General features: G+C 50.4%; 1 protein-coding gene across 12 annotated transcripts in view; it reads right to left on the bottom strand.

The window, feature by feature from the left end:
- ZNF236 (zinc finger protein 236) overlaps positions 1 to 26,101 on the bottom strand; it is a 109,120-nt gene that overhangs the window by 25,784 nt on the left and 57,235 nt on the right. For 11 of the 12 annotated variants that reach the window (XR_015242668.1, XM_086683252.1, XM_086683242.1 and 8 more), the window contains 14 exons: positions 21,118 to 21,259; positions 19,977 to 20,237; positions 17,095 to 17,354; positions 15,850 to 15,948; positions 15,249 to 15,400; positions 13,417 to 13,520; positions 10,396 to 10,547; positions 8,673 to 8,885; positions 6,344 to 6,626; positions 4,103 to 4,206; positions 1,894 to 2,259; positions 980 to 1,125; positions 606 to 843; positions 39 to 218 (listed from right to left, as the gene is read on the bottom strand). Coding sequence is in view for 11 of the 12 variants with exons in the window: in XM_086683252.1 (XP_086539378.1) it covers positions 39 to 218; positions 606 to 843; positions 980 to 1,125; positions 1,894 to 2,259; positions 4,103 to 4,206; positions 6,344 to 6,626; positions 8,673 to 8,885; positions 10,396 to 10,547; positions 13,417 to 13,520; positions 15,249 to 15,400; positions 15,850 to 15,948; positions 17,095 to 17,354; positions 19,977 to 20,237; positions 21,118 to 21,259 (2,700 nt within the window). In the remaining variant the exon portion in view is untranslated. The remainder of the gene's footprint in view (positions 1 to 38; positions 219 to 605; positions 844 to 979; positions 1,126 to 1,893; positions 2,260 to 4,102; positions 4,207 to 6,343; positions 6,627 to 8,672; positions 8,886 to 10,395; positions 10,548 to 13,416; positions 13,521 to 15,248; positions 15,401 to 15,849; positions 15,949 to 17,094; positions 17,355 to 19,976; positions 20,238 to 21,117; positions 21,260 to 26,101) is intronic. The other variant, XM_086683248.1, reaches the window with a different exon arrangement.

The raw sequence follows: 26,101 nt of genomic DNA, 5'->3' as shown, positions 1-26,101 counted from the left end.
CTGTGGGGGGAGGAGATTTAAGACGTTAAGTGACTAACCAGAGATGGTCAGGGTGATTTCCTGCGGGGACCCGGAGGACGACGCGGCAGCGGGCCCGGCAGCCTGCGCCAACACCTGGCTCAGACTCGAGTTGTTAATGGTCAGGGTGATCTCGTGGGGGCCGCTGGAGGTGGATACCAGGCCTTGCGACGTCACCACCTGAGAGAGGTCTTGAGTCCCTGGTCGTCGTGACAAAACAAAACAAAGCTGGGCTTAAAAGAATAGTAATTTTCTTTCGTATGTGTTATCTTAATGTTATTTTAATCGTAAACTGTTATTTCAAGAGAAGATTCAGAAGAAAACATCAACCACGTGTAGAATCCCCTCATCCGAAAAGACAAGACGCCTTGGAAACAGGAAGGCAACAGGACCGCGGGAATTACGTGTGGGCGGAAAGGGATGTGCGTAGACTGAACGCACATCACTTAGCAGGGGAAAAGTGCGCGTGTGCTGGGGACGCTCCACGTGTTTGCTGAGCTTGGTAAGGAGAGGAAAGGGGAGCCACGGAGCCCGAAATGCAAATGCGTGACCACAAGCAAGGAGCTGGACCCCCGGCTGCCGCTTACCGCTGCTGGTGGTCATCACGGGGTCCTGCTCAGACAGCGGGCCGACGGTCAGACTGGCAGACGTCACCGTGGGCTGTAAGGACAGGCCTGAGATGGGCTGGATGACGACACTGGCCGGGACCGTGCTGTCCTGTGTCTGCAAGGCGCCGTTTTGGGAGGCCAGGCCGGGCTCCCCCGGCAGCTGCTGACTGAGCAAGTTGCCCTGCTGTAGCGTCTGCTGCAAAATACTTGGGTCAATCTGAAAGGCAAAACAGGTACCTGTGACGGGCAGCGCACGCTCACGTGTGATCGTGTCACGAGGTACCTGTGACGGGAAGCGCGCTCACGTGCGATCTTGACCAATTAAAGCCCGGAAAACCTCAGAAGCGGCATACCTGTAACGTGATGTTGTTAATGCTGGAGGCATCGATTCCAGAGATCTGGACGTTTGGCCCGACTAAGTTAGCAGCCAGCTGTAACTGTATGCCCTCCAGGCTGGTCAAGCTCCCGTCCGTCAAAGACACTGTCCAGTCACCACCAGCTGCAGAGGAAGAGAACCGGGATGACTGCGTATCTGAAAGCCTTCTTAGAAAGCAAAACAGAACAAAAACCCCTCATTTCCATATGGGAATTTTTGTGTACACGGTTTTATTCGTACATCAACGTGATGTGTGTAGTTAAGGCATACTAATATTGCCACCAGACACACGCATGATCTAATTCACCCAACACAAAGCATCCTCTGAAATAGGTGATGTTACGCATTTTAAACACACGAGCAAACTAGGCTCAAAGAGACTACGCTGACTGGCCCAAGGTCTAAAACAACAACTCACGGCTGTGTTGTATCTTTAATGGCCCCACGGGTCACATCCACAGGCTGCTGACACTCACTCTGTGACTTGTAAGTGCACGACAAGCCCGAATGGCTGAAAGTTCCTATTTTTCAAGCACTGGGTGACCCACGTGACCCGAGAGCGATTATTTAAAGAACTCTAGGATAGCACACACGATGTCGGAGGGGAGTCACCGGTCACGTGTGTCACTGTCACGTCTGTGGGGTGCAGAGCAAGAGGCATACGTAAACCCAGGCAAAGCAGCTCAGAGCACCGTGAAGGGTTCAAAGCAGATGCTGCAGCGGGAGGAACAGGGACGGGAGGGTGACTCGCCTCAAGAGTGAAATGTACGTTTTCCCACCTGCCTCACACGGGCAAACCTCAAGGGAGAGAAGCGCACGTCGTGGACGGAGGGCCCCCCCCACTCCCACCCCACCCCCAGCACACCAGTGCCGCCCAGGCCCGGCGCTCACCCGACACGGAGGCAGGGAGGATGGCCTGGCCCACCAGCCCCTGCGGAAGCACGTTCTGCTCGAACTGCCCCGTCAGGACAGAGTTGTTCATGACGAACACGCTGGGGTCGGCGGATGACGGGCTGAGCAGATTTAAGGGCTGCAGCGCCTCCGACGGGCTTCGGGCCACGGGCTTCCTGGCTTTCTTCGGGTCGGGTTTATAATGAAACTGCATGTGCGTCTTCCTCCGCCCGGACGTGCGGAAGCGCAGCTCACAGTGCGGACACTTGAAGGGCTTCGCTCCCGTGTGCAAGCGCATGTGCACCTTCAGGCTCCCCTTTGTGGAAAAGGCGTTGCTGCACACGTGACAGCTGAAGAGCTTCTGACCTGCGGAAAGGTCAAGGGTCAGTGGGGCCCACGACGCGCCACACCCACGCGCAAGCGGCGGGGCGGGGGGCGGGGCCAGGTACGTCAAGGAGGACCCTGTTCTGCGGGTGCTGGCGCAGAGACCTCGCGGTGAGCACCGCCACAGCCTGCGTCCACGACCCCACAGCACCTGGGCGTCTGCACCGCCTCTCACCGAGCCTCGACGGGACCCGGGGTGGGGGCACTAAGCGGCTCAGCCCCGTGTCGCTGTCACTCGCCCCTCGGTTTACAAAGGGCACCTGTACGTGTCAGCACACGTCTATCTTCTTTCTGCAGGGGGGCCCCCGGGACACCTGCGCAGGTGGGGAGTGGCCACAGGTGTGGATCACGTGCTCAGCTCCTGGGACTCTGAGCCAAGGGCATGACGGAGGCCGGGAGGTGGGGCCGAGGGCCCGGTCACCCGCCTACCCTGCCCCGGAGAGGCTCTGGGAGGACTAAAGCGTCCCGGTTTTCTGTTTCTATTTCTCCCAGAAACAATACTGACTTCTATTTAACCGGGCGGGCACGCTGGGACCCACCCCGGGACTAGGGAGGCCAGCTGTCCAGCCCTGCTCGGGGCCCTCAGAGGTCACCCGGGGAGCCCGGAGTGCAGGACGAGGCCTGAAAGGTATCTCTCACAGAGACTTTTCTTTCTGGGCCTCAGGCACAGGGGCCAACACAGAATCCCGGCGTGCGAGCCATCGTGAACACCACTGGCACTGGCCAGGTGAGAGGCCCCTTCTGGTCCTGGCGGCTCACAGCATCACACGAGAGGGACAAAAACACAGCACCCGATGAACCAGCGGAAACACTGCCCACAGCAGGGGCGCACGCTAAGTTCCTGTATCTATCTATTAAATTCCAAACACTAACCCATCAGAAAAGAATCATAGGACTTTACATAAACATGTGAAATTCCCTTGTACATTTTTGGTCAATTCTGCCGGGAACCAAAAATGAAGAATATAAATGAGTTTCACAATCATAATCCTATGAATCACATGAACAACTCTCCCGTTTACTGAGAGTTCACCACAGTTCCCGCGACAGCCAGAGGCTCCGAGAAATGGCCCGGAAGCGAGCACAGACGTCAAATCTGCGCGGGGTGTGCAGGCCTGCCCCTTAACCACTGGGCACCCTGTGCAGGGCAAGCAGCAAAGCCCTGCTGTATTTTAATGAGCACCATTAACCTTCAGTTCCTCAAATGAGATGAAGAAAAAAATGGCTATTGGGAATCGTACATTAATGTTTTTCCTTTATAAGATTTCCCCCCACCTGAAAAGAATTATTAGCTGGTAACTATAATCAGCTTGGCTAAATCCCCAGTTCTTGTAAAACCTCGACAAACCAAAGGTCTCTGGCCTAAATGAGACTAAGAAAGAATTTTCTTAACAAAGGTGTTCAAGGCGCAGTAAGAACACTGACAGCAGGCAGCTCGGCATCGGAGACCGGGCTCCTTTTCCTCCGTGTTTTCTGGATCATTTCTCCCAAGTCAGAAATCAAAACTCCTTTTATACCTATTTCTTCATGGTTCCTGACTTCTAAGCTTCCTATGATCTTGAAAGGTAGACGGGGACAAATACAAAATGCCATCGTGGTGCCTAGGGGGCTCAGTCAGTTAGCAGCCAACTCTCGGGATTCAGCTCAGGTTGTGATCTCAAAGGACATTAGTTCGAGCCTGCTTGGGATTCTCTGTCTCCGTCTCTCTCTGTCCCTCCCCTGCTCATTCTCTCTGTCTCTCTCAAAATAAATGAATGAACATTTAAAATTCTCTACAAAGCGCCATCATAAGGCACCGACGTGGAGCACAGGCGCCCAATCGTACCTGTGTGCGTCTTCACGTGGCAGTCTAGGGTCGATTTAACAGTAAAGCTCTTCCCACATTCATCACATTTATATGGCTTTTCTCCAGTGTGGATTCGCACGTGCCTAACCAGAAAGCATTTACAGTAAGTGTTTTTATTTTTAATTTTATACACATTTACAAGCAATCTCATGATTTTAAATTCGTAACTATGCCTGTAAGTAAAAAATATGTGTTAGTATGGGCTGAATAAACTCGGCCAAATAAAACCTTTGATCTCCATCTACACAAAAACGGCAGAAACAAACTCAGAAGCAAACAAAAACATCTGCAAGATGGACGAACACAGCGCTAACTTTTCTTAAACCGAAGAGTTGTTATAAATCAGCAATAAGACCAGAAACACCACAGTAGAAGAACGGACAACGCATAGGAAGCTCAGAGAAGAAATACAGCCAAAAGCCACGGGAAAGCGTTTCACCCATACCCAGAATTGAAAAAGAGGAAATGAAAACACAAAGCTAGCATTTCTGCTGTCAGTCAGATGAGGCCTCAGTCAGGGGGGCAGTCTGGGCACCACCTGGCGGCAGTGACCCAACCCCCCTGCAGGTGCACCCGCGAGGGCTCCTGTAGCGACCAGAGACAGAAAGCGTGCCATGAGATGAAAGTTGGCATTCCCCCGCGACAGAACACGTCACCACTAAGAAGAAGGTAACAAGCTTGCAGGTACAAACAAAGAAGGGTGTCTACGACTCAATATGTAAAAACTATACCAAAAAATAAAACTGTAGAACTTAATGGTGACACGTGGACATTTCTGGGAAAAACACGTAAGAACCAGTTGACAGCGGTTGTCTCTGGGGAGCAGGAAGGACTTTTTCTCACTTGATGGTGTCCCGGGCTGTGCTTTTCTTTTGTTTTGCTTCATCACAGGACCTGGTCCTCTCCCCCTGAACGCTCTGCTGTCTTACTCCCCACTTAATTGCACCTGACCTCCGGGTGCCCAGAAGGGACACCACCACCACCTCCTCGGCACGCGCCGTCGCCCCACTCACCCCCCTCGCCGCCACCCTCGCTGCAGTGGGAGGAACAGGGCAGTCCAGCGGTCACCCAGGCTCACTGATGAGCACTTCCAGCCCAGTGGCCGCTCTGCCACCAGCCCCACCCACATGGAGGGCACTGAGGGCTCAGGAGGAGCTGGAGGGCAGCCTGCTCCTTCCCCCGCCTCCAACTCCGAACTGCTCCTCCCTGTGTCAGGGGGCCCGGTATCCCCCAACCTACCAGCTTGCTCCTAATCCTGAGCCGTCCAGAGCGACCCTGCAGAGACTGCAGGAGAACATTCTACCTCCCCGTCTTTCCCGCAGGCTGACCTTGCCCCCAGCCCTCGGTGTCCCGTTTCCAAGTCTGCATCATCCTGCTGGACTTGACCTCACATCGTCAGTCACTGCTTGGACAGACTGGTGTGAACTGCACGCTGCCTCCTGACACGCTCGCTCCCGCCCCGGCCTGAGCCTACGCCCCCCGCTCCCTACGCACACCAGCACCCCTGGGGATAAGGATGTCCCTGATGCTGTTTGCAAATGTACAAAGCTCAGCACCATGTTGTCTTCGAGAAATAACTCATTTCCTTTTCTTTTCTTTTTTAAACTAGAGCAGCACACCCCCCCGCGGGAGGTACGGTCCAAGACGCCCCGTGTGTGTACCAAACCGTATTACACCGTTCATTCCTATACCTGATACTTATCGTGAGGTCTGATTTCTAAATTAGGCCCGGTGAGGTTGATGGCAACTGATGATGAACGGGAACACTCACAACAACACACTGTGATAGAAGTTAAAATACCGGATTGTGCCACATCCCCCCCCCACCTCCTTCCGCGATGACGGGCAGTGATGACATGTCCACGTGAGATGACGGCAGGTGACAGACATGGGCACGTGACCCAGCTCAGGAGGAGGGTCGCCCACTTATGGGCCACGGTTGACTTCAGGTAACGAGCAGAAACCGCAGATGAGGGGGGGACGCTGCACCCCACGGCTCTACAGAAAGGAGTACAATCCACGCAGCAAACTCATTTCTCACCAACTTCCTGAATGAGCCCAAAGGGAAGCCTCAAAATTTACGCGGGCTTCAAATCGTAACTCAGGAGACTCCTCAGCCCCTCGCGAGGCACCGGGTTCCGACAGGGACCCCGCGACGGCACCATCGAAGGCTCCCGGGGACGCCCCTCCCGAACCCCCGGGGCAACACCGCGACCTCACCTCACGAGGTCACTGGGCTTCTTGAAGCTCTTGGGGCAGTAGGAGCAGCAGTTGGCGAACTTGGGCTCGGCCTCCAGCTCCGCCTGTCTGTCCTTCATCTCGCTGACGCGGTCCTTCTCGGCCGCCGACTGCACCAGGACCTGCTCCGACACCGTCGCGCTTTCCTGCGGCCGAATTTTGGCCAGTTGTGCCGTCTCCTCCTCTGTGAAGGTGATGACCTCGGGACGAGCCTTTCGAGATGGGTTTCTCTCGGGATTTTCTTCCTCTTCCTCCACACACATATCTACACAAAACAGGAAGGACCAAATCCTCATAAAAACTTAGGTTTTAACACCACAAATATATTAAAACCAAACACCTATGTAGGATTAGAGCGGGTCACTCGGCCTAGCGGGGTCGCCAGGAGGAAGGGGCACAGCGGTCACCGCGTGGGAGCAGTGCCCAAGGACCAGCCGGCAGACAGCTCCGACCCACGGTGTCCACACGGGCCACCGGCGTTCCTAAGCAGACACACGCTACCACGGGCAAAACCTGAAATATCGTCACGTAAAGAAATCAGCAGAGCCCAAGACAGGAGGCCAGAGATAAATTAGCAAAAAGGCCCTAATTAAAGAGTTAAAAAAAAAATTCAAACATACACATATAAGCGTTCTCTGAGTGAGACGTAAGGATGTATTTACATGGATGGTAAACAGGAAGAAGGTGCTATTAAAACCCAAGAAGGAAAAGAGCTGGCTGGGAGGGAGGTCAGAACTGCACAGACAGCTAAAAAATAAAAGAATAAGGACTCAACAGAAACATCGACTAGCCAAACGGACAGTGGCTAACACCACATCAGTGATAAAAACTAACTAGATGCCGCGTCAGGATAAAGGGACAAAGATGGGAGGGAGGGAGAGGAGGAGAGAAGGGAAGAGAGAGGCCAGGGGAGGGTGAGGAAAGGTCGGCCGTGAAGGAGAGAGTAAAGTTTGGCAAGATTTGGGGGCAGTGGGGTAGAGCTGGTGGCCCCACCAGCACGGGTAACGAAATGCGGAGAGAACTATTCAAACACTTAAAGTACCAGGAACCCCATCCACCGGGCAAAGCCACTGGCGGGAAAAGGCGAGCGAAACGGAGCACCACTCACGGAAGAGACAGGATCCGATGGTGTCTGCCACACAGACTCACTGTCCCAACACCGAGAGCAGCTTAAACCCTACCGAGTGGCTCTAGGTTTGGGTAAAAGAAACCAGCGCAAGTGGCTTTTCTTCTGCGGCTAAGAAGGCTCCCGCGGAGCTCTGTTTCTCAGTGACCCCACCGAGGAGAACACCAGGCCCTCGGGTGCACGCTGTGTACGCAGGGGGGTGGCGAGGCCACAACGGGAGCCCCCAGGCGGTCAGCATCAGCTGACAAGGTGGCGCCCTCCCCCTACAGGGTTCCAGAACCTGTTGTGAGGATGCCCCCATTCTGTAAGTCAGCGCAGGGAGAGGTCCTACATGACGGAAGTGGAAAGAAAGGCCTTGCGAGGAGCGAGCAGGATGGAAGCTGGCGCTGTGTGACGGAGGAGGGGCCAACATTCTGAGTTACCTGCGGAAGAAGCCGGAGCAGCTGGCCTGTAGCGGGGAGGCTGGGGGTTTTTATCGCCTTGGGTGGGTTAGGCACGTTTGAAAGACGTTTTCCCCAAACCAGAGGTCGGAGCTACAGCACTCGCTCCCCAGGAGAGCCACCAGGGATGACCGTGACCTTGAGGTCAGCTGAACACGGAGCACACGGGGGCCACAGGCGGGGAGAGGAGCCCGGGGACTCACACCCCCGCCCCGTCACGCCCACCCGGCGACATGCAGCGCCGACCGCGCGGTGTGGACGTGCCGCCATGGGATGTGCTACAAAGACTCGGTCTGGCCGGCGCGGAATGGCAGCCCTACGGCTACTGCGCCCACTCGGGGGGGGGGGGGGGGGGTCAGCCTGCTCCCGTGGAACTGCGCGGTGCGCCACGTGGATCGGCAGAGGCACTGCGGTGCGTGCACCGTGGGGAGCGCGTGAGAGAAAACGAGGGACGTGCGTGCAGTCCCCGGACCTGACGCGCACCTGTGCCGGGTACCAAACACGCCCACGATGCAGAGCATGAACCCCTCTCCAGTGGGAAACCGCACCTCCACCCACGTGCACGGCCGCCCCGGGGGCGGTGACCGGTGACGGGGGGTTTCCCTCTCTGCGCCTCTCCGAACCTGGTTTTCAGGGCACTCAGGCCGTGGTCGTCAGAAAAGAAACCACTGGAAGGGGTGACACGTACACGATCTCTGGGCACGTCAGCACCCGCTCCCCGGACCTCCACCCACACGGGCAGTACCTCCTCCGTCCGCCTCCCCCGGGGCTGGCGCGGCAGAGGGGGCCGCCTGGTGCCTCTTCATGTGCTTCTTGCAGTGGACTGTGGTGCGGAAGCCCTGCTCGCAGAACGGACACTTATAGGGCTTCATGCCCATGTGCGTGGCCATGTGCCTGGTGAGGCTGCCGTTGGTCGTGAACGAAGCGTTGCAAACACTGCAGCTGAACGCCTTCACTCCTGTGACAACAGAACCGCATTTCGTTACCTTACAGCCCTAAGTACTCGAGGGCACACAGAGATACGTTCAACAAGCCACAAAACCCGAGACCGTCTTCGCCCTGGTCTTGTGCCAGGACGTGGCCACGACAGCACATCTTCCTACTAATTCTCTCGTGCGATCACAGCCTCCGAGCGCGCGGCTCCAGACCAACGCCAAGTCCTCTCCGCCCCTCCGTCTGCTACACTGAAACTGACAACATGCCGTGGACTGTACCCTCGAGACGTTTTCTCAAATACATCTTTTTTCCTCATTCCCACAGCAAATGACGGGGGAGCGGCCCACAGCCCCTCTGTACAGCTTCAGTCTCCAGTCGGGCCCGATGGGAGGACCCTCTTCTCCGGACTGAGGGCACAGAGGCCCCCCTGACTGACCACAGCGGCCATCGGCCATTGCTCGTTGCAGGAGTCGTACAGGCTGCTCTCTGCTGCGGGGACAGCGGACTCCTTAGCAGGACCCCAGACCTGCCCTCACGGGCCCTGCCCTCGGCCTGTCTTCCCAGCACCCGCCAAACCGCTCCCTTGTTTTGTCTGTATGTTTTTATTTTCAGATAAAGCCTTATACAGAATATACTGATGTAAAACAGATATGATATACAAAATAAAAGTACAAAATTAAATATATTTAAAATATACTCAACAGCAAATCATAGATCTGATAAAGAATATATTTTGAAAACTCTTTAAACAATGCAATAATGTTTGCAAATTATCTAATTTAAAAATGACATAGGATTAGGATAGCCATTTCTCAACACGCACATGAAAAGATGCTCCACACCATTAGCCACTAGAGAAACGCAAATCAAAGCCACGATCAGACACCACCACACACTCCCAAGGACAGTCATGACAGAAGGGACACACGATAGGCCTGGTGTTGACAAGAGAGTGAAACCAGAACCTTCATCCATTGCTGGTAGAAAGTAAAACAGTGCAGCCACTTTGGAAAGCAGGCTGATCAACTCGAAGGGTTACACGGAGTTACCAAATGACCGGGCAATGTCACCAGTAAACAGAGAAATGGAAACATAGGTCCACAAAAAAGTATGCACATGTTCACAGCAGGCTAATTCCTAGAAGCCTAAGGACAACTCACAGGACCAACAACTGGTGATAATGAGAGGGTCCACCCACACGGGGGAAGGTTATCCCTACAAAAGGGAACGCAGTGCTAACACCCGCTACAATGTGGACCGGTCCCCACACAAGCTCAGTACGAGGAGCCCTATCTTGTATGTTTCCCCCTGCATGCAATGTCCAGAAGAGGCCAACGCACGGAAGCAGATGTGTGGTTGCCTGGGACACTGGGGTGGGGAGGGCACCAAGGGAAAACAGGGAGGGACCACAACAGGCACAGAGCTTCTTTGGGCTATGACGACAATGTTCTAGGATCAGGGGGTGGCGACGGCTGCGCCCCTCCACGAACACACTGAAAACCACAAAACCCCAGTGCGAGGCAGACAGCGACCTGTGTGGGTCTTCTCGTGAGACTTGAGAACGCCTGAGGACACGAAGCCACGGCCACAGAGCTTGCACTTGTAGGGCTTCTCCCCAGTGTGCGACCGCACGTGCTGCTTCAGGTGGCTGGACTTCTTAAAGCCTTTGTTGCAGTACTCACACCTGCGAACACAGAGTGAAAAGCGGAGAATGCGTTCATTCAGAGCTCACTCAGATCTGACACCTGAGACTGGAAGAGAAACAATCTTCACCAGTGATCAGGAAACAATCAGGCGTCGCCATTACAGAAATTATGACATTAGATCAAATTCTGCTCAGAGGGTCTGTGGTCTTACACATACTTTATTATTTCAATGTTGGTAAATCCCGTACCAATCCCCAGCAGGCGTAATATTTGATTGGTCGGAAACTCCTCCTTTATACAGAACAGGAAGATAATTTATCACGTACTATTTTCTTTACTAAGTCATAGGAGACACTGTGAAACCTTCCACTGCTTCAGGGTCAGAATCATTCCTGAGTCCAGACACTTGGAAATGCCAGTTCATATACTCTTTTGGTTTATAAAATACTTCACAAAACACATTTTCCTAGATCTATTTTGAATACTATGTAAATGTACAGTATTATTTTCCCCTAAGTTGTTACAGAATATACCAAAATTGCTTCAAGGATAAAATAATTATAAACTTCTAAATTCTTATTCACATATTATTAAAAACTAAAAAAAAAAAAAAAAAAAAAAGATTTAGAAAGCTTCTTCTATTATATTTCCCTAGCTTTTCCAAGTTTTACCTGCAGTAGGAAATGAGTCAGGTTCCAAACCACGCTCCCTAGGACCAGACATCTGCAGATGCAGTTACTGCCCCCTAGTGTCCACACCGATCTAAAGACTGGCAAATGTAGATGCGTTTTCCAAAGTTCGTTCTGACGCAAGCTTGCTTTTTGAAAAAACCAGAGAAGCAAGCAAACAGCATTCACCAGCTGATGTGAGAAAGCTAATTCCGCCAATGAAGTCGGGACTGGCTCTGTATATAGGGCAGCCGAGGAAAATACTCCATTTGCAGAACTGAGTACCGCTAAACCACACGACGTTTGCTGAGGAAGGCTCCGGCGCCCATACCTACAGATTATGACCAATTTCCAGCACGGGAACAACATCGGCAGTTGTGTGGACAGACACCGGCCCTCAGAGAACAGTCTGAAGCCAGGACGTCACCCCCGCCCAGTCACGCTCCCGCCCCAGGACCAGCCTCCGTCCACGCGGAGACAGGACCCTTCTCTGCCTCCCCTCGCCTCACGAACTACCCTGCCCGCCGTGCAATCACACAGCTGTCCCCTCACGTGTCCAATGTCAGCCTGGGTCACAGAGGCCAACACTGAGGGCAAACCGTCTGCTGTTCCCCAGCACCAGCCCTGATGACGCCACCCCTGTTCCCCAACACCAGCCCTGATGACATGAAACCAAGTCCTGGTCTTTGTGCCATACCTGCTCCCCCAGGGGTGGCCCATTTCTAGGGGCAGTGATTTCACCCTCCCAGCTCTGAGGTCAGAGTCCCAGAGGCCGTCCTCAGCCCCTCCCCTCCTCCCACACCTCTGCCTGTTGGAGGTCCCGTGAAGACCCCACCTTCTGAATGGATAAGGCATCTACAACCAGTCCCAGGACAGTAGCACCTGCTCTCCCACTGGCTGCCACCCAGCACCCACCACCACTTCCTGCTGTCTCTGTCCCCATCTGCTGTGCACCTCGCCCATCCATCTTGCTATCATCTCTTCCCACTAGATTGTCAACTCCTGAGGAATGAAGCTTTTGTTCTGTCTTGCTCACTAATCTAGTGGGTTCTTAATAAACACTGAATAAATGCACAAATGATGCAAGGCCACAAGTCCTGGAAAACCAAGCACATGTCACAAAGGAATCATGAGAAAACATCAATCAGATTAATCTCACTTAAAAATACCAATGCAAAATCCCACTTAAACACGAGCAAGTGAATACCCACTGAATAGATCAGAGTATGAATAAAACAGAAGGAGAGTCTCAGAAGTCCTGAGGCCCATCTCTGTGTATCTCAGATCCCCGAATTAGCAACCACTGCACAAATACCGTGTTGGATTTGCAAATTCGTGAAGATCTCAGGATAATATGCTCCCAAAAGTGAAAAACCTCCTGTATAAAAACACCAGTTCAAGGTACTCGAGGTTGTGTGTGAAAAACAAAACCTATGGAAATGGGAGAGTGACATTACACATTACAGCTTAATGACATTGGCAAATCTTAGCCATTTTCAAAATCCTCAATTAAGACCACTGACTTGAGATAAGATAGCTCACCATTTTTTAAGAGTAACTATAAAGTATTTTTTGTTGTTGTTAAATGGCTGTGGAAAAAATTTAAATTTAGACTTTCAAAAGTATTTTCAGCAAATAAAATTACTAAAATATTATAAAGCCAAGACTATCTCTACAAAGACAACACTCTTATTTAATTGTATACGAGTATGTCTATCTTGTTCCCTGTGAACATTCCCATCCCGTGGAAGCTGGGCTGTGGCCTGCCCACTCTGCAGGGCACCGCACGCGTCCCAAACAGCGCACGGCCACCGTAGGCACTCGGCGCACACGGCTAAGGGAACAGAAGCATGAGGAACAGGCGAATGTAAACGCAGTCTCCGCGGTCACGGTGCTCCTTGGCTGTTATATATACGGCACGCACAGAACCCTGAACAAAAAGACACCCAACAAATTGAAGTTTTTCTGAAAACGTGGTAACAGTGGCTCTCGGCAGTAACAGGAAGTCACCGCACGGCAGGTGAAACGCACAGGCAGGTGGCGAACACTAACCAGCTGTAGAAATCTTAGCAAGCTAATCTCTTTGGTCTCCGATCCTTTAGTTACAATAAAATGGGATGAGAACAGAGCCCGTTCAGAGTCGTTGAGTTAAACCACAAGGCCCTGGGAAGGGTGACGCGTGCGCTGGGCGAGCGGCGGTCAGGACTGGCGTCCGCCGGCCCCCCATGCAGACAGCTACCTGTAGGAGCGCCGGCCCTGGTCCTCCCCGGCCTCCAGGAATTCGGGGCGTGGGGTCTGCAGTTCCAGTTCTTCTTGGGACGACTCTTGGATCAAACGAGTTGTCTAAAATTTAGCACAAGTATAAAGCAGACTACCTGAGTATCTATACATAAATGCAAAACAACCGACAACTAAGGATAAGATTTATAAATGCAGATTCAAAGGAGTAACGCTAAGTAGCTCCATATAATCATCTGGCTAGATTAATAATGAAAATCATTCAGGGGCGCCTGGGTGGCTCAGTCGATTAAGCCTTCGGCTTCGGCTCAGGTCATACACATCCCATGCACGGTTCATGAGTTCGAGCCCCGCATCGGGCTCTGTGCCGACAGCCAGGAGCCTGCTTCAGATCCTGTGTCTCCCTCTCTCTCTGCCCCTCCCCCACTCATGCTCTGTTTCTCAAAAATAAATAAACATTAAAAAATGTTTTTCAAAAAACAAAATAATCATTCATATCAATTTTAGTAAATACTTACTTATTTTCTATTAATTTGCTTTGATACAAAGGCTAGCCAAGAATGAAATTGTTGATCTTTCCATATTTTTTATAATTCTTAATGAGAGATTACTCATCTGCTCTCGTGTTACTGAAAATGAATAAACTCCCACTGCCTCGCTTGTCACAGAACCACAGGGAGAGACAGCATGTCATCCACTCCCCAGGTCCTACCCGGATGCAGCATTTGGACCACAGGCCTTCTAAGCTTTGAAGAAGTGCTCTGAATTTTCCCTGGAGGGTCCAGGCCTGGAGGGTCCAGATAGCTGGAGAAGCTACCCACGGTGGCTCCGGCTGTTTTCAACAGCGGCTTTCACAGAAAGCGAACCATTCATTGGCCGGTCATTTCTTTCACTATTGAAAAATTTCCAAACGTGGAAAAAATCAAAAGCAAAACAAAACTTTAAATGTCCCCAATGAGACTGAGTAAAACTTTTCTTTTTAACTTTTTTTATGTTTATTTATTTTTGAGAGAGAGACAGGGCGTGAGTGGGGGAGGGACAGAGAGAGAGGGAGACACAGAATCCGAAGCAGCTCCAGGCTCCGTGCTATCGGCACAGAGCCCGACGCAGGGCTCGAACCCACAAACTGTGAGATCATGACCTGAGCCGAGGCCGGACGCTCAACCGACTGAGCCACCCAGGTGCCCCAGACTGAGTAAAACTTTTAAATGATGTATTCAGATATTTATTTTTAGGACATCAGCATCCCTTGTATTTCCATTCTGAGATGTAAGATTCCGCAAATAAAAACACATAGCTTGTCACTAACGCAACATGACATCCTTCACGTTATTACACGTTACTGACTTCCCTGAGTTCTAAGAAGTTTTGTAAAATCCCACGTCACGAGACTGAAATCTCTCAGCCAAGTTTAAATGTTTTCAAAGAGAAGACGCTCAGGGGCGCCTGGGTGGCGCAGTCGGTTAAGCGTCCGACTTCAGCCAGGTCACGATCTCGCGGTCCGTGAGTTCGAGCCCCGCGTCGGGCTCTGGGCTGATGGCTCGGAGCCTGGCGCCTGTTTCCGATTCTGTGTCTCCCTCTCTCTCTGCCCCTCCCCCGTTCATGCTCTGTCTCTCTCTGTCCCAAAAATAAATAAAAAACGTTTGGAAAAAAAAAAAATTAAAAAAAAAAAAAAAAAAAAAAAGAGAAGACGCTCATGCTGAACGTTTCGGCGTCACAGGCGACGCGACACTGTCGGTATGAGACATCAGCGTGCCCTCCTAAGTGAGCGACGTCCACGAGGTTACAGGGAAGCCTGAAGGCGCCGGCGCCAGGCACGCCACGCACACTCACCACGTTCATGGCGTCAGAGCCGGGCACGGGGAGCAGGCTCTGCTGGTGGAAGCTGGCGGACAGGGCCTGAGACTCCAGCGTGCTCGAGTCCTGCAGCTGCTGGACGGGCGCGAACGCGGTCTGCTGACCATACGGATCCGTCACGGGGAAGCCTGAAACAAATCAGAAAACACGAGTCCTACAAAAGATGCTCCGGTCACACACAAAGAAGGTAAAAAGAAAAAAAACAAAAAGTCAGTTTTACAAATAAAGATGTTTAAAGGGACATTTCTACCTTCTGAACTAGAATGAGGATTAGCCGACATCGGCAGGCTCTGAGAACAGGTGCTGCGTCCAGCACACGAGCCGTCTACGCAGCCACCCCAGAGTCCCCTTCTACTTAGTCACCACTGCTCGGCTACAAACCACGTGCAGAATGGTCACTAAGGCGCCTTCCAGACGACTGAGTGGCCACACGCAGTGCGCGCGCGCACACACACACACACACACACACGATCCATGCAGAAAGTTATCGGTTTGAAATCATAAACTTCGGAAGGGCCTTAAAACGAACACCAAAGGCTGCTTTGAAGACAACCCAACCCGGGTGCAGCTCACTGACCCTGCGACAAGCCAGCCGGCTCAAAGGACTGTGCTGGAGCCCGTTCCTCAAACTGGTCCACGGGCCCTGGCAGGGCGGGCGGCGGGGCCACGAACCCATCTGAGGTAGACATGCAAACACAAGGGGCAAGTTGTAAACTCCGAAGTCATTTCAGATCTACCAATCCGTCCAAAATGATACGTTAGTGAGTTCTCAAAAATGAGCCTCCTTCTTTTGGAAAGACAGTAGGAAGTACATATACCTGTATAAATATATACACAACACAAAATACACGATAGATAGATACTATAGTTGAGGCATTACCTTTGTACTTCCAGAATGTCACTTCACAGTTTACCCTAAAACTTAGACGTTCTTCTACAGGGAAAATATCCTAAATGCAATTACATTCAATGACTATTTAAAACCTTTTCAGGGGCCCTGGGTGGCTCAGTCGGTTAAGCATCCGATTCTTCGTTTCGGCTCAGGTCAGGATCTCACAGTTCGTGAGTTTGAGCCCCACGCTGGGCTCTGCAGAAGCAGCACAGAGTCTGCTTGGGATTCTCTCTCCCTCTCTCTCTGCCCCTCCCCTACTTGCGCTGTCTCTGTCTCTCTCAAAATAAATAAATAAACTTAAAAAAATTACATTTAAAAAAAATATATATTTTTGGATGGGCATTGTTCCAGGAAACCCAGAGGATAAAAAGCACAAAATCGTGCTCACAGACAAAATACGTCTGGGAGCCCTGTAACACGGAACAGTAACCTGGCCAGCAAACTGTCTGTTAGGCTCGTGAAAGACAAGGAAACTGTGCCAGACACGAACCAACCACGTCACCGAGCTCACTGTCTACAGCTAAGCTGACATCTGTTTGCAGCAAGACCCTGCTGATGAAGAAAGCAACCCGCTGGGTCCGGGGCCTACCCGCTTGCGGATGCGCGACAATTCACAGAGCCATACCATTCCATGAGTCAGATGCTCAGGGCGCCATTACACAATGCTAGAGGTCACAAAGATGTACACTTCCTGAGCACGCAGGCCCTTCTCGACACACGAAGGGCTAAAAGTGCCTACAAGAGGAGTGTGTGTGAAGGGTCCTATCTCTGGAATTCGGGATCCCAGCAGACCCTCTCAGGCTCGCACACGGCACAAACTGGGATCCGAAAACTCAGAGATCAGAGACCCCAACCCAGACTGGAGAGAGTGTGAACGGCTGCAAAAACCGTACGGGTGACTGTAAACGTTAGGACTTCTGGAATATTTGCCTTCGTCCGCTTCCAGAGGCTGGTGTGTCAACGGCTGGCCGAGCCCCGCGTCCTCCGTGCGCACGACCTGCTGTGGCTCCAGGTCTAGCATGGCCTCGGGGTTGGCGGTGTCCGCGGCCGCCCGCCGCAGCTCCTCACTCTCGATGTCCACCTGCACGTGCGTCGGGGCGTGCACGCTCTGCTGGTCCCCGGTGCCGTCGTCCAGGGGGGCGGCTGGCTGATGCTGCTGGTGCTGCTGGAGCTGCTGGGCGAGCTCGTACCTTCAGAACAGCAACGAGAGGCCGCGCGGTCAGGGGCCGCCGAGAACCGCTGGCGCGAAGGACCGCTGTGCGGTCGGTCACTTACTAACAACATTTAAAAGAACGACTTCACCTTGAAGCCATGGCGGCAATCCAGCTCAAATTAAACACTAGTAAGAGTTCCGGAGGAAAAAAATCACGTTCTCCGGACTCTAAGTGCTTTCACAGATTATAGGGATATGAAGGCAGCAAAGAGGAGAGAGCAGAACACGCACCAGAATAGGTAACGTCTTAAAAAAGAGTTTAAAAGATACCATACGTTCCACAGTAAAACTGTCCTAGTGCAGACTCTGCAAGGAGTTCAAGTATTCAGAAAAAGAACCGAACGAAACAAGATAGCACCTTTACGGACAGATTTCAGTATCATAAACAAATGCGGGGTGCAGAAGAGGGCCCGAGTGCCGTGGTCTGCTGGCCCCACAGTCTGGGGACACAGACATCTTCCAGGGACCCATGCGTGACACGGCACGGACCATGAGGTATGTACGTGGCTGCTCCGTATTTCTGCAGAACCCGTATTCACGTTAGTACTGCTTTTACGTACTGTAAGTATACCCGGTACGTTTCCACCAAGGTCAACAATTTGCTTTCAAAGATAGAAATGAATGAGGCATTCAGTGAGTGGATCAAAGAACGTAAAATCCCAGCTGAAACGATTACCTGGCTAACAGGTGGACAACATCTAGGACAAGAACAGCCTGCTCCCCTCTAAGATGCCAGGGTCACACCCACATACACTCCACCATCTGCCTGGTTCCAGAATCGCATGAATCCGCCTCCTGGGAATTCCATTCTTAGCTCCAAACAAACTCTACCTGCTTCATTTTCTAATATCAAAACCAGTCACTTCTAAACTACTTTCACTGAGAAGGGGAAACAAAATGTAATAAGACAGATAAGTATGAAATATGCACGGTCACAGCTTTACAACGCCGGGGACTGTGGGGAGCCCGTGACAGTCACGTATGGCTCTGCCGTCACTCCCCAGAGGACGGAAGTGCATCTTGTATGTAACTTCTGCACCTTTGCTACTTTCTATACTTTTGCCTTTTACACTTACTTTTAAAATAACTGTGTATGGCATTTTAGGAATTCCCATCACTTCAAACAAAGGGATGAAACACCGGAGCTACGGGCTGCCTGCAGGTGGGTTCAGACACATCCAATCTGTAAGACGACACCCAGCTCTGCCCCACCACAGACCTACCAGTCTCCAGGCTGTCACCTCAAAGTCACACATTCATCTCAAGTAACTGTGGCAGGTGTCCTACAGCATAACCCGTGACAAGCAGTGGCCGATACGACACTCCACCTAAGAGAAGTGACCCAGCTAAAACCAGCTGACCTACTTCCCAGAAATTCTACTACTGGCCGTCGAGTCCATAAACAAGGCCTCGGATGTGGACCCCCACGCTACTGTGGCGAGTGCACAGACTTGAAAAGGCCTGAGTTCTTGACGGAGAAAAAGCATTATCCGCCTGCCCCCAGGCCAGGTCGAACCCAAGCTCTACCCTGTTAGCACACGCTGCTCCTAGGCACGCCCGCACAGCAGCCAGGGAGCACAGAGCCCTGAACCTCCGTGGCCACCAGTCCCCCAGTCCAAACGCACACAAAGCACATCATTTACTCCCTAAAAGGAGGAAAATATAAACTGGACAGAAGATTGGTCGACACCAGCACCATCACGTGCCCTAGGATGGTCTCAAGAAGCAGTGAAACCTCGCAGCTAAGTGATAACTGGGCCAAAATCAAACACCATTCTTCCTTGTCCTACGTGCTGAGGCATCCAGAGGGCTAATACCAAACAACTACCTCTCCCGAGTAGCTTGTCCTAACACGTGGGGTTTGGCCTTGTTGATAGTATCAGGCAGAGATATCTGGGTTAAAATACTGCCTGAAGAGGAAATACTCGGGAGCAGACGCTTTCATGTTCTCTTACGGCAGACCTAGCGACTCTTCCTGTCACAGTATCCCGGGATGTGGTGACCTTGTGCAGCCTTCCCAGTACAACACAGAATACTGTGCCTTCACAGAAATCCCAGTGAATGAGCTCCAGACACAGCCAGAAATGCACCGGTGCGAGGGCTTCTTGGGTCACCTCCATCTGGAGATGAGAGAGTCCTCGAATCAGATACAAACGTCAGCGAGCTTTAATGACGGGTTTGTGTGATCGCTAAAACACACGTTCTTTTCAAGTCAACAACACAGAGCGATGAGCGTTCGGAGACACTAATGATGTGCCGGGAAATCACAGGGCGAGTGGCTACCACTGTCTTTTTTGCCCTCTTCACCACCTGATTGTACCAGGCAGTCTACCCCGCACTTGGGCGACTGCTGACTGTTCGGAGAGAATTTACAGAGCCTTTAGCCCAACAGACGCCACTTCGATATTACATTAAAAACAAAAGAGTGAATGTTTTGAGCGTGTGGCTCTTAGACGATGACATAAAAGTTTATCTAGTCCATACACCTCAGCTAGAAGTAATAAAACAGGAAACAAAGACCATTATTTCTCAAAACCACTCTGCACCCCCATCTGGGAATTACAGATAACTAAAAAAGGACCATCAGAATTACACCTACCTATGGGTTTTCATGTGCTTTTTGCAATTTAGCGAGGTCTTAAACGTTTTCTGGCAATAGGGACACATATAGGGACGAAGGTCATTGTGGATACCCATGTGTCGCCGTAGGCTACCGCCAGTAGTGAAAGCCCCGTTACATATCAGACACTTGAAAGACTTGACTCCAGTGTGCGTGCGGACGTGTGCTTTGAGCACTCCCGCAGAAACAAAGCCTCTTCCACACTGAGAACATTTAAAAGGCTTTTCACCTGTATGTGATCTAAAAAGAATAAATATGTTAGTGAATGAGCGTCTTACAACGTTACAATGCTTTGTACGTTAGACTAGAGCACACGTGTCCACCGTTTCATTGAGCGCCACGGCGGCGGAAGGCTCGGCAGTGGGGACACCCTTCTGGACATTCTACCAGCGAGAGCGCTGGAGATTCAGAGCTCGAGGGACTTGCCTGAGCCACACAGCGGCGCACGGCGGAGACAAAGGTCTATGGCAAGTCCGCCTCGAAGTTCTCAACGTTTTCATGACATTTCACCATCTCTCGCGACCAAGTCTCTGCTTTCTTTTCACTGTTGCTAGCACCAAGCATTCATCTAAATTCTGATGAATGAATCTGGAAAACCGTTACAGTACCTCACTGTAACTCAACAAACCCAGTACTTGTTTGACACGTCCTAGAAATTGCAAATGCTGACATATAATAGTGCAAATAAAATGCGGTGACAATTTCTGGGTAGAATAGTCTAGTCAAAACACTAATGAATGAACATATCAGTCACCGGGGGTGCCTGGGTGGCTCAGTTGGTTAAGCGTCGGTCAGCCTTCAGTTCAGGTCATGATCTCACGGTTTGTGAGTTCGAGCCCCGCATCGGACTCTGCACTGACAACTCAGAGCCTGGAGCCTGCTTCGGATTTTGTGTCTCCCTCTCTCTCTCTCCCCTACTCATGCTGACACTCTCTCTCAAAAATAAATAAACATAAAAATATATATATATCAGTCACCAATAAATACTGTGGGGTCAAATGTGACATTTTCGAATCCCAAAAACAAACACTACCCGTCCTTACTATTTCTACAAGCTACCCGCTCACCGAATCACTGCAATTAAGCTACATCTCCCATTTCTGGGTGGACATCACCTTACCTGATGTGCTGTTTAAGGTGGCAAGACTTTTTATATGCACGATGACAGTAAAAACACTTGTACGGTCTGTCTGCTTCGTTTACAAAATTGTTATTAAAATAACTTTGAAAAAACTGGTTTCTTGGAATGGGCTGGATAAGACCTACAAACCAAAAGAAAATCAGGAATAATTCACTGTTAATGCTACTAAAAAAGTTAAATGTCAAAAGGCATCTGTTTTCCCCAAAAGATGAAAATTTGGAGGAGTTAAGATCTAGATTTCCAGTGTTGCAGCTAAATGCTATTTTAATTGTGTTAGAAACTGGCTATTTTAAAAAACTGGGAAACACTTATAAAGTTAACGTAAGACAGGTATTTTCCAACACAAGGGATATACGTACATTGCAGTTCCTTCCTCTGGTTCTAGAGCCAATTTTTAATGCATTCCTACATTTGCTGGCATGGAATCAAAATAACCGTATCCAAACTGTAGGTTAACCAGGACTCTGAATCCCTTATTTGTTCAGTATAAAGACTGTACCCCAAGGACGACAATAAACTCAAAACACAAATGACTCTAACATGATCTTCTGTTCTAAAAAAAAAAGTCTATTTTTATAGAAATGCTATTAAAGGGTTATCTGTGAATAGGAAAACTGGTAACTGAAGTATTCCAGGTTTTACCGACTTTCAATAAATAAAGAACCCCCTTAGGTTGACTGTGAAACTTAGGTCTTGATCAAGCCATTGAGCTAAGTACGCAATTCAGGACAAACACGCATTTGAGCCTTTTCGATCGCTTCCTATTTACCTGGAACGTTAAGAGGGAGACCTCACCGTCGCTCTGCCCAGGCGCCCCCTCCTGCCCCATGGCCACACGGCTGCCGGTCAGGATCCTGGGCCACTAACTCCCGTGTGAGGATTCTTGGCAGGCACCTCTCAGGACACCGTGGCTTTCCTGGACACTCAGACCACAGCTCGGTTCTCTGCCCTAAAACCTACTTCTCCCTCTCAACTCTCCTTGTTGCACGTGAACGACAATCCCCCCAGTCACATGGGGCCAGGAGTTCAGAATTTTTGAGAACTCCCTCCCCGGTCTCGTTCGGTCCTTTGCCGTCCTGGGGGCCCTACGTCCCCACGGCCTCAGAGACCTATTTCCCCTTCTTCATTCCCGCTGCCGCCAATCTCAGACAGCGGAGGAAAAAGCAAAGCTGGGGAGGATTCAGAGGCTCAGCAAGTCACGTCACTCCCATATCAGACTCAGGAAAGGGGCCTGTACCTCCTGATGCCTGCGCCAGAAGCCCACCTGGTTTTCAAAGAGAACTCGGCACCCTCCCTGTGACCTGTGTTTAATCGACAGAGCACAAACCGTTATGCCCAAACTTGTCCCAGTTCACGAGTGTTTGGGACCAGCAGAGCCGTATCAGTGCCATTCAGAGTCACTCTCTCTCTCTGGAAGCTGCAACGCTGTTCCACGCTCCCCGGCTTTGTCCTGGGGACTCAGCTCCCGCTCAAAACAGCTGGAGTCGCCTCCCCCAGGACCCACAGACCGAATCCCACGGAGACATATGCCGCGACGACGCCTCCATCAAATCGCGGTTCTGCTCAACCTTCTCCGGTCCCCAACAGAAAGACCCTGTTACTGAAGAACACGACGTGCTCACAGGCCTTCCGTGGCTTGCTACCGAGTTCTGGATCAGCACCGCTCGGGGTGCCTTCCGCCCGCTTGCGCTGGCGGCTCCACCCGGCCGCCCACCCTCCCTCCAGTCCCTCTGGCTCACTCTCCCGGTCTCTTTCCCCCCCTCCACTGGCTGCAGCGGAAGCCCAGGACCTGTGCCGTGGTCACGGACATAGCCCCGAGCCCGTGACAGTCACCTGCCAAGGAGGACAGGGATCGTGACCAAAGAAATTAATGCTCCCGCCCGCAGTGTCGAGAAAACCAGGGACTGAAGGAAAGAAGCACACACACAAATCCAAACCAAGATCGTACAAGCCCCACCCCAGCCACCTACCTCTGCAGGAACCCCTCAGCCCCCCGTGGTTCCCCACCCAACCCTCTCCTGGGGCTTCTGGAACCTATGTCCTCCACCGTAAACGAGTTCACACAATGTTTAGTGCCTCATTTCTTTTCCATGACAATGAGCCTACCGTCAAGAGTGAGTCCCCTGAAGCTGGCACCCTCACTCCTAGGGATTGGTGCTTCTCTGACGAGGAGCCCTCGCCCTGAGCCCTGGCCCAGTGCTGCCTCCTGGTCTGCCATCATTCCTTCCCGACCTGCCTGCGACTCCATGAGCAGAGTCCTGTATCCAACCCCTCGCGGATGCGCTCCTGTGTACTCTGCAAGTCCTCTGGCCCCCTCTCCGGTAATTAGGAAGCTCGTTAAGAGAAAAGTGAAAGAATCCGCTCTCAGAGATAATCATAATTAACAGTGTGTGTTCTAACAAAAGGGTCTGTTATATACAAACGCAAGTGGGATCGGCCATACACCCTGTTCTGGTTATACTTCAACTCCATATTTGCCACCTTTCCAGGTCAGTACCTAGGACATCCTCATCATCCTCTGCAAGGAACTCAGCTGGGTCAATGTGTCCAGTGCATATCACACACTTTTGGTGAGTATCTCTATTGCCCTAACTGTATACCGTCACAGTGCTGCAAGGAACAATCCAGTCTATACAACTCTTTGCCTTAGTCATTTCCCCAACACGCACGGAATGACAACCTCTGGGGTGGTGTCCAGGCACATGTATTGAGAAACAGACCCCTAAATGATCCTGAGTCCTTTGCAAGTGTGTGGGGGGAGGGGGCTCCCTACTGTGAGCTATTAAGGCAGTAAAATTATAGGCCTCATTTGTTAGATGCTTTTTCACCTATAATTTTACAAACATAAACTCCTGTTACAAAGTTAGACTAATTATAAGGTCTCAATCTTCGAAAAAAAAAAAATTAAGGGAGAATTAAACATACATAAATTTCCTATATATACACACATATATACATATATACATATGTTAAGTAAACTACTCTTCTCAAAGAAAGGCACGAATAAATTCTAGTTGATTAACGTGTCTCAAAAACAAACTGGACATGTGCTTAAAACTCCTAAAATTCCTCCTGTAGTAACAGGAGAAAAAGTTTTATCTTGCTACAGTATTTCAGGAAATCCATTTAAGCCTTAGAAGAGCTTTCACACGTTATAAACAGTAAGAGAATGCAAATACTGCAACATGATGACAAACATAACATTATTATAGATAATGCACACCATATAAAATGAACTTGATATTTGAGGTGAGACGAATGTGTTTTAAAAAGCAAGATAAATGCTCTAATATCAATATAATTAAAACATGAAGATAAACTTGGAAGATCAATCATTACACCCCTGAGGTTTAAAATAAAAGATAACCGGTGCCTGGGTGGCTCAGCCGGTTAAGCGTCCGAGTCGTGATTTTGGCTCAGTGCGTGATCTCATAATTCACGGGATCGAGCCCCAGCATTGGACACTGCACGGATGGTGCAGAGTCTGCTTGGGATTCTCTCTCTCCCTCTCTTTGCCCTTCCCCACTTGGGCTCGCTCTCTCAAAATAAACTTAATAAAAAAATAAATTAAATAAAAGATAACCAAAGCCCGGCTCCCTTTCAAAGAAAAGGTATTTCAAACATCTGTGCTACACAAAATGAAAAAATGGGGACATTACACTTATACACACACATACACGTCGTCACGTATGGGGAAAAACAGTGACTTCTAAAAAAATAGATGTATCTCTGAGTTGAAAACTGAGAAGAAACTATAGACCAGAATCGCTTTTCCTTTTTTCTTCCCCCCTAGCTTTATTGAGAAGCTGAGAAGTAAAAGGCACACATCGCCACAGAGGAAGGCAGACGGCGGGATGGTCTGACGCGTATTGTGACGTGGTCACTGCGGTGGGCTCGGCTAACACCCATCCTCTCATAAAGATACAACAAAAGGGAAAGAAAGGAAAAAAGAAAACAGTGCTACCTGTGATGAGAGCTCTCAGGACCTACTCTTCACAACCGTCCTGCACATCACACGGCAGCGCGAGCTGTAGTCCCCACGGCGGCCTTCTCATCGCTGTTGTGTATTTATCTCACAGCTGGAAGTGTGTGCCTTTTGACCCCCTCCCCCCAACGCTCCCTGTCCCCCACTCCCCTCTTCTGATAAACACTAGTCTGACCTCTTGTTCTATGCATCTGTTTTTGTTTTTTCTTCCTTTTGGATTCCACACATAAGTAAGATCATATGGTATTTGTCTTTCTCAGACTTGTCTCACTTAGCAAAAAAATGCCTTCAAGGTCTGTGCACGTTGCCACAAATGGTAGGATTTCCCCATCGTTTATGTCTGAATAATATTCCATAATGTTTTTACCCATCTGTCCATCAATGGACACTTAGGTTGTTCTCATCTCTTGGCTACTGAAGATACTTCTGCTGTGGACATGGGGGTGTGGCTATCTTTTTGAGTTAGTATTTTCATTTCCTTTGGAGATGGACGCAGAAGCAGAACTGCTGGATCGTATGGCAGCTCTATTCTTAATTTTCTGAGGATCCTCCTTACTGTTTTCCATAGCAGTTGTACCATTAACAGTCCCACCAACAGTGCACAAAGTCTGCCTTTTCTCCACATCCATACCAGCATTTGTTGTCCCACAGGCATAGTTCACTGTGGTTCTACTTTGCATATCCTAATGACTAGCGATGTTGAGCATCTTTTCACGTAACTGTCAGCCTTCTGACTATCTTCTTTGGAGAAAAGTCTATTCAGGTCCGTTACCCACTTTTTAAATTTTTTTTTAGATTTATTTACTTATTTATCATTTTGCCATTCAGTTAGGAGTTCTCTATTTATCTTGGATATTAACATTTTATCAGATACACTGATTGCAAACTTTTTTTTTTTTTGCATTCCATAGGCTATCTTTTCACTTTACTGATGGTTTCTTTTGCTGTACAGAAACTTTTTAGTTTGATGTGGTCCCA

This window comes from Puma concolor, chromosome D3, assembly GCF_028749965.1.
Source record: "Puma concolor isolate L17-30 chromosome D3, mPumCon1.1.hap2, whole genome shotgun sequence".
Taxonomy (NCBI): domain Eukaryota; kingdom Metazoa; phylum Chordata; class Mammalia; order Carnivora; family Felidae; genus Puma; species Puma concolor.
Note: the sequence above shows the minus strand (reverse complement) of the source record. Positions and strands in the feature narration are given on the sequence as shown.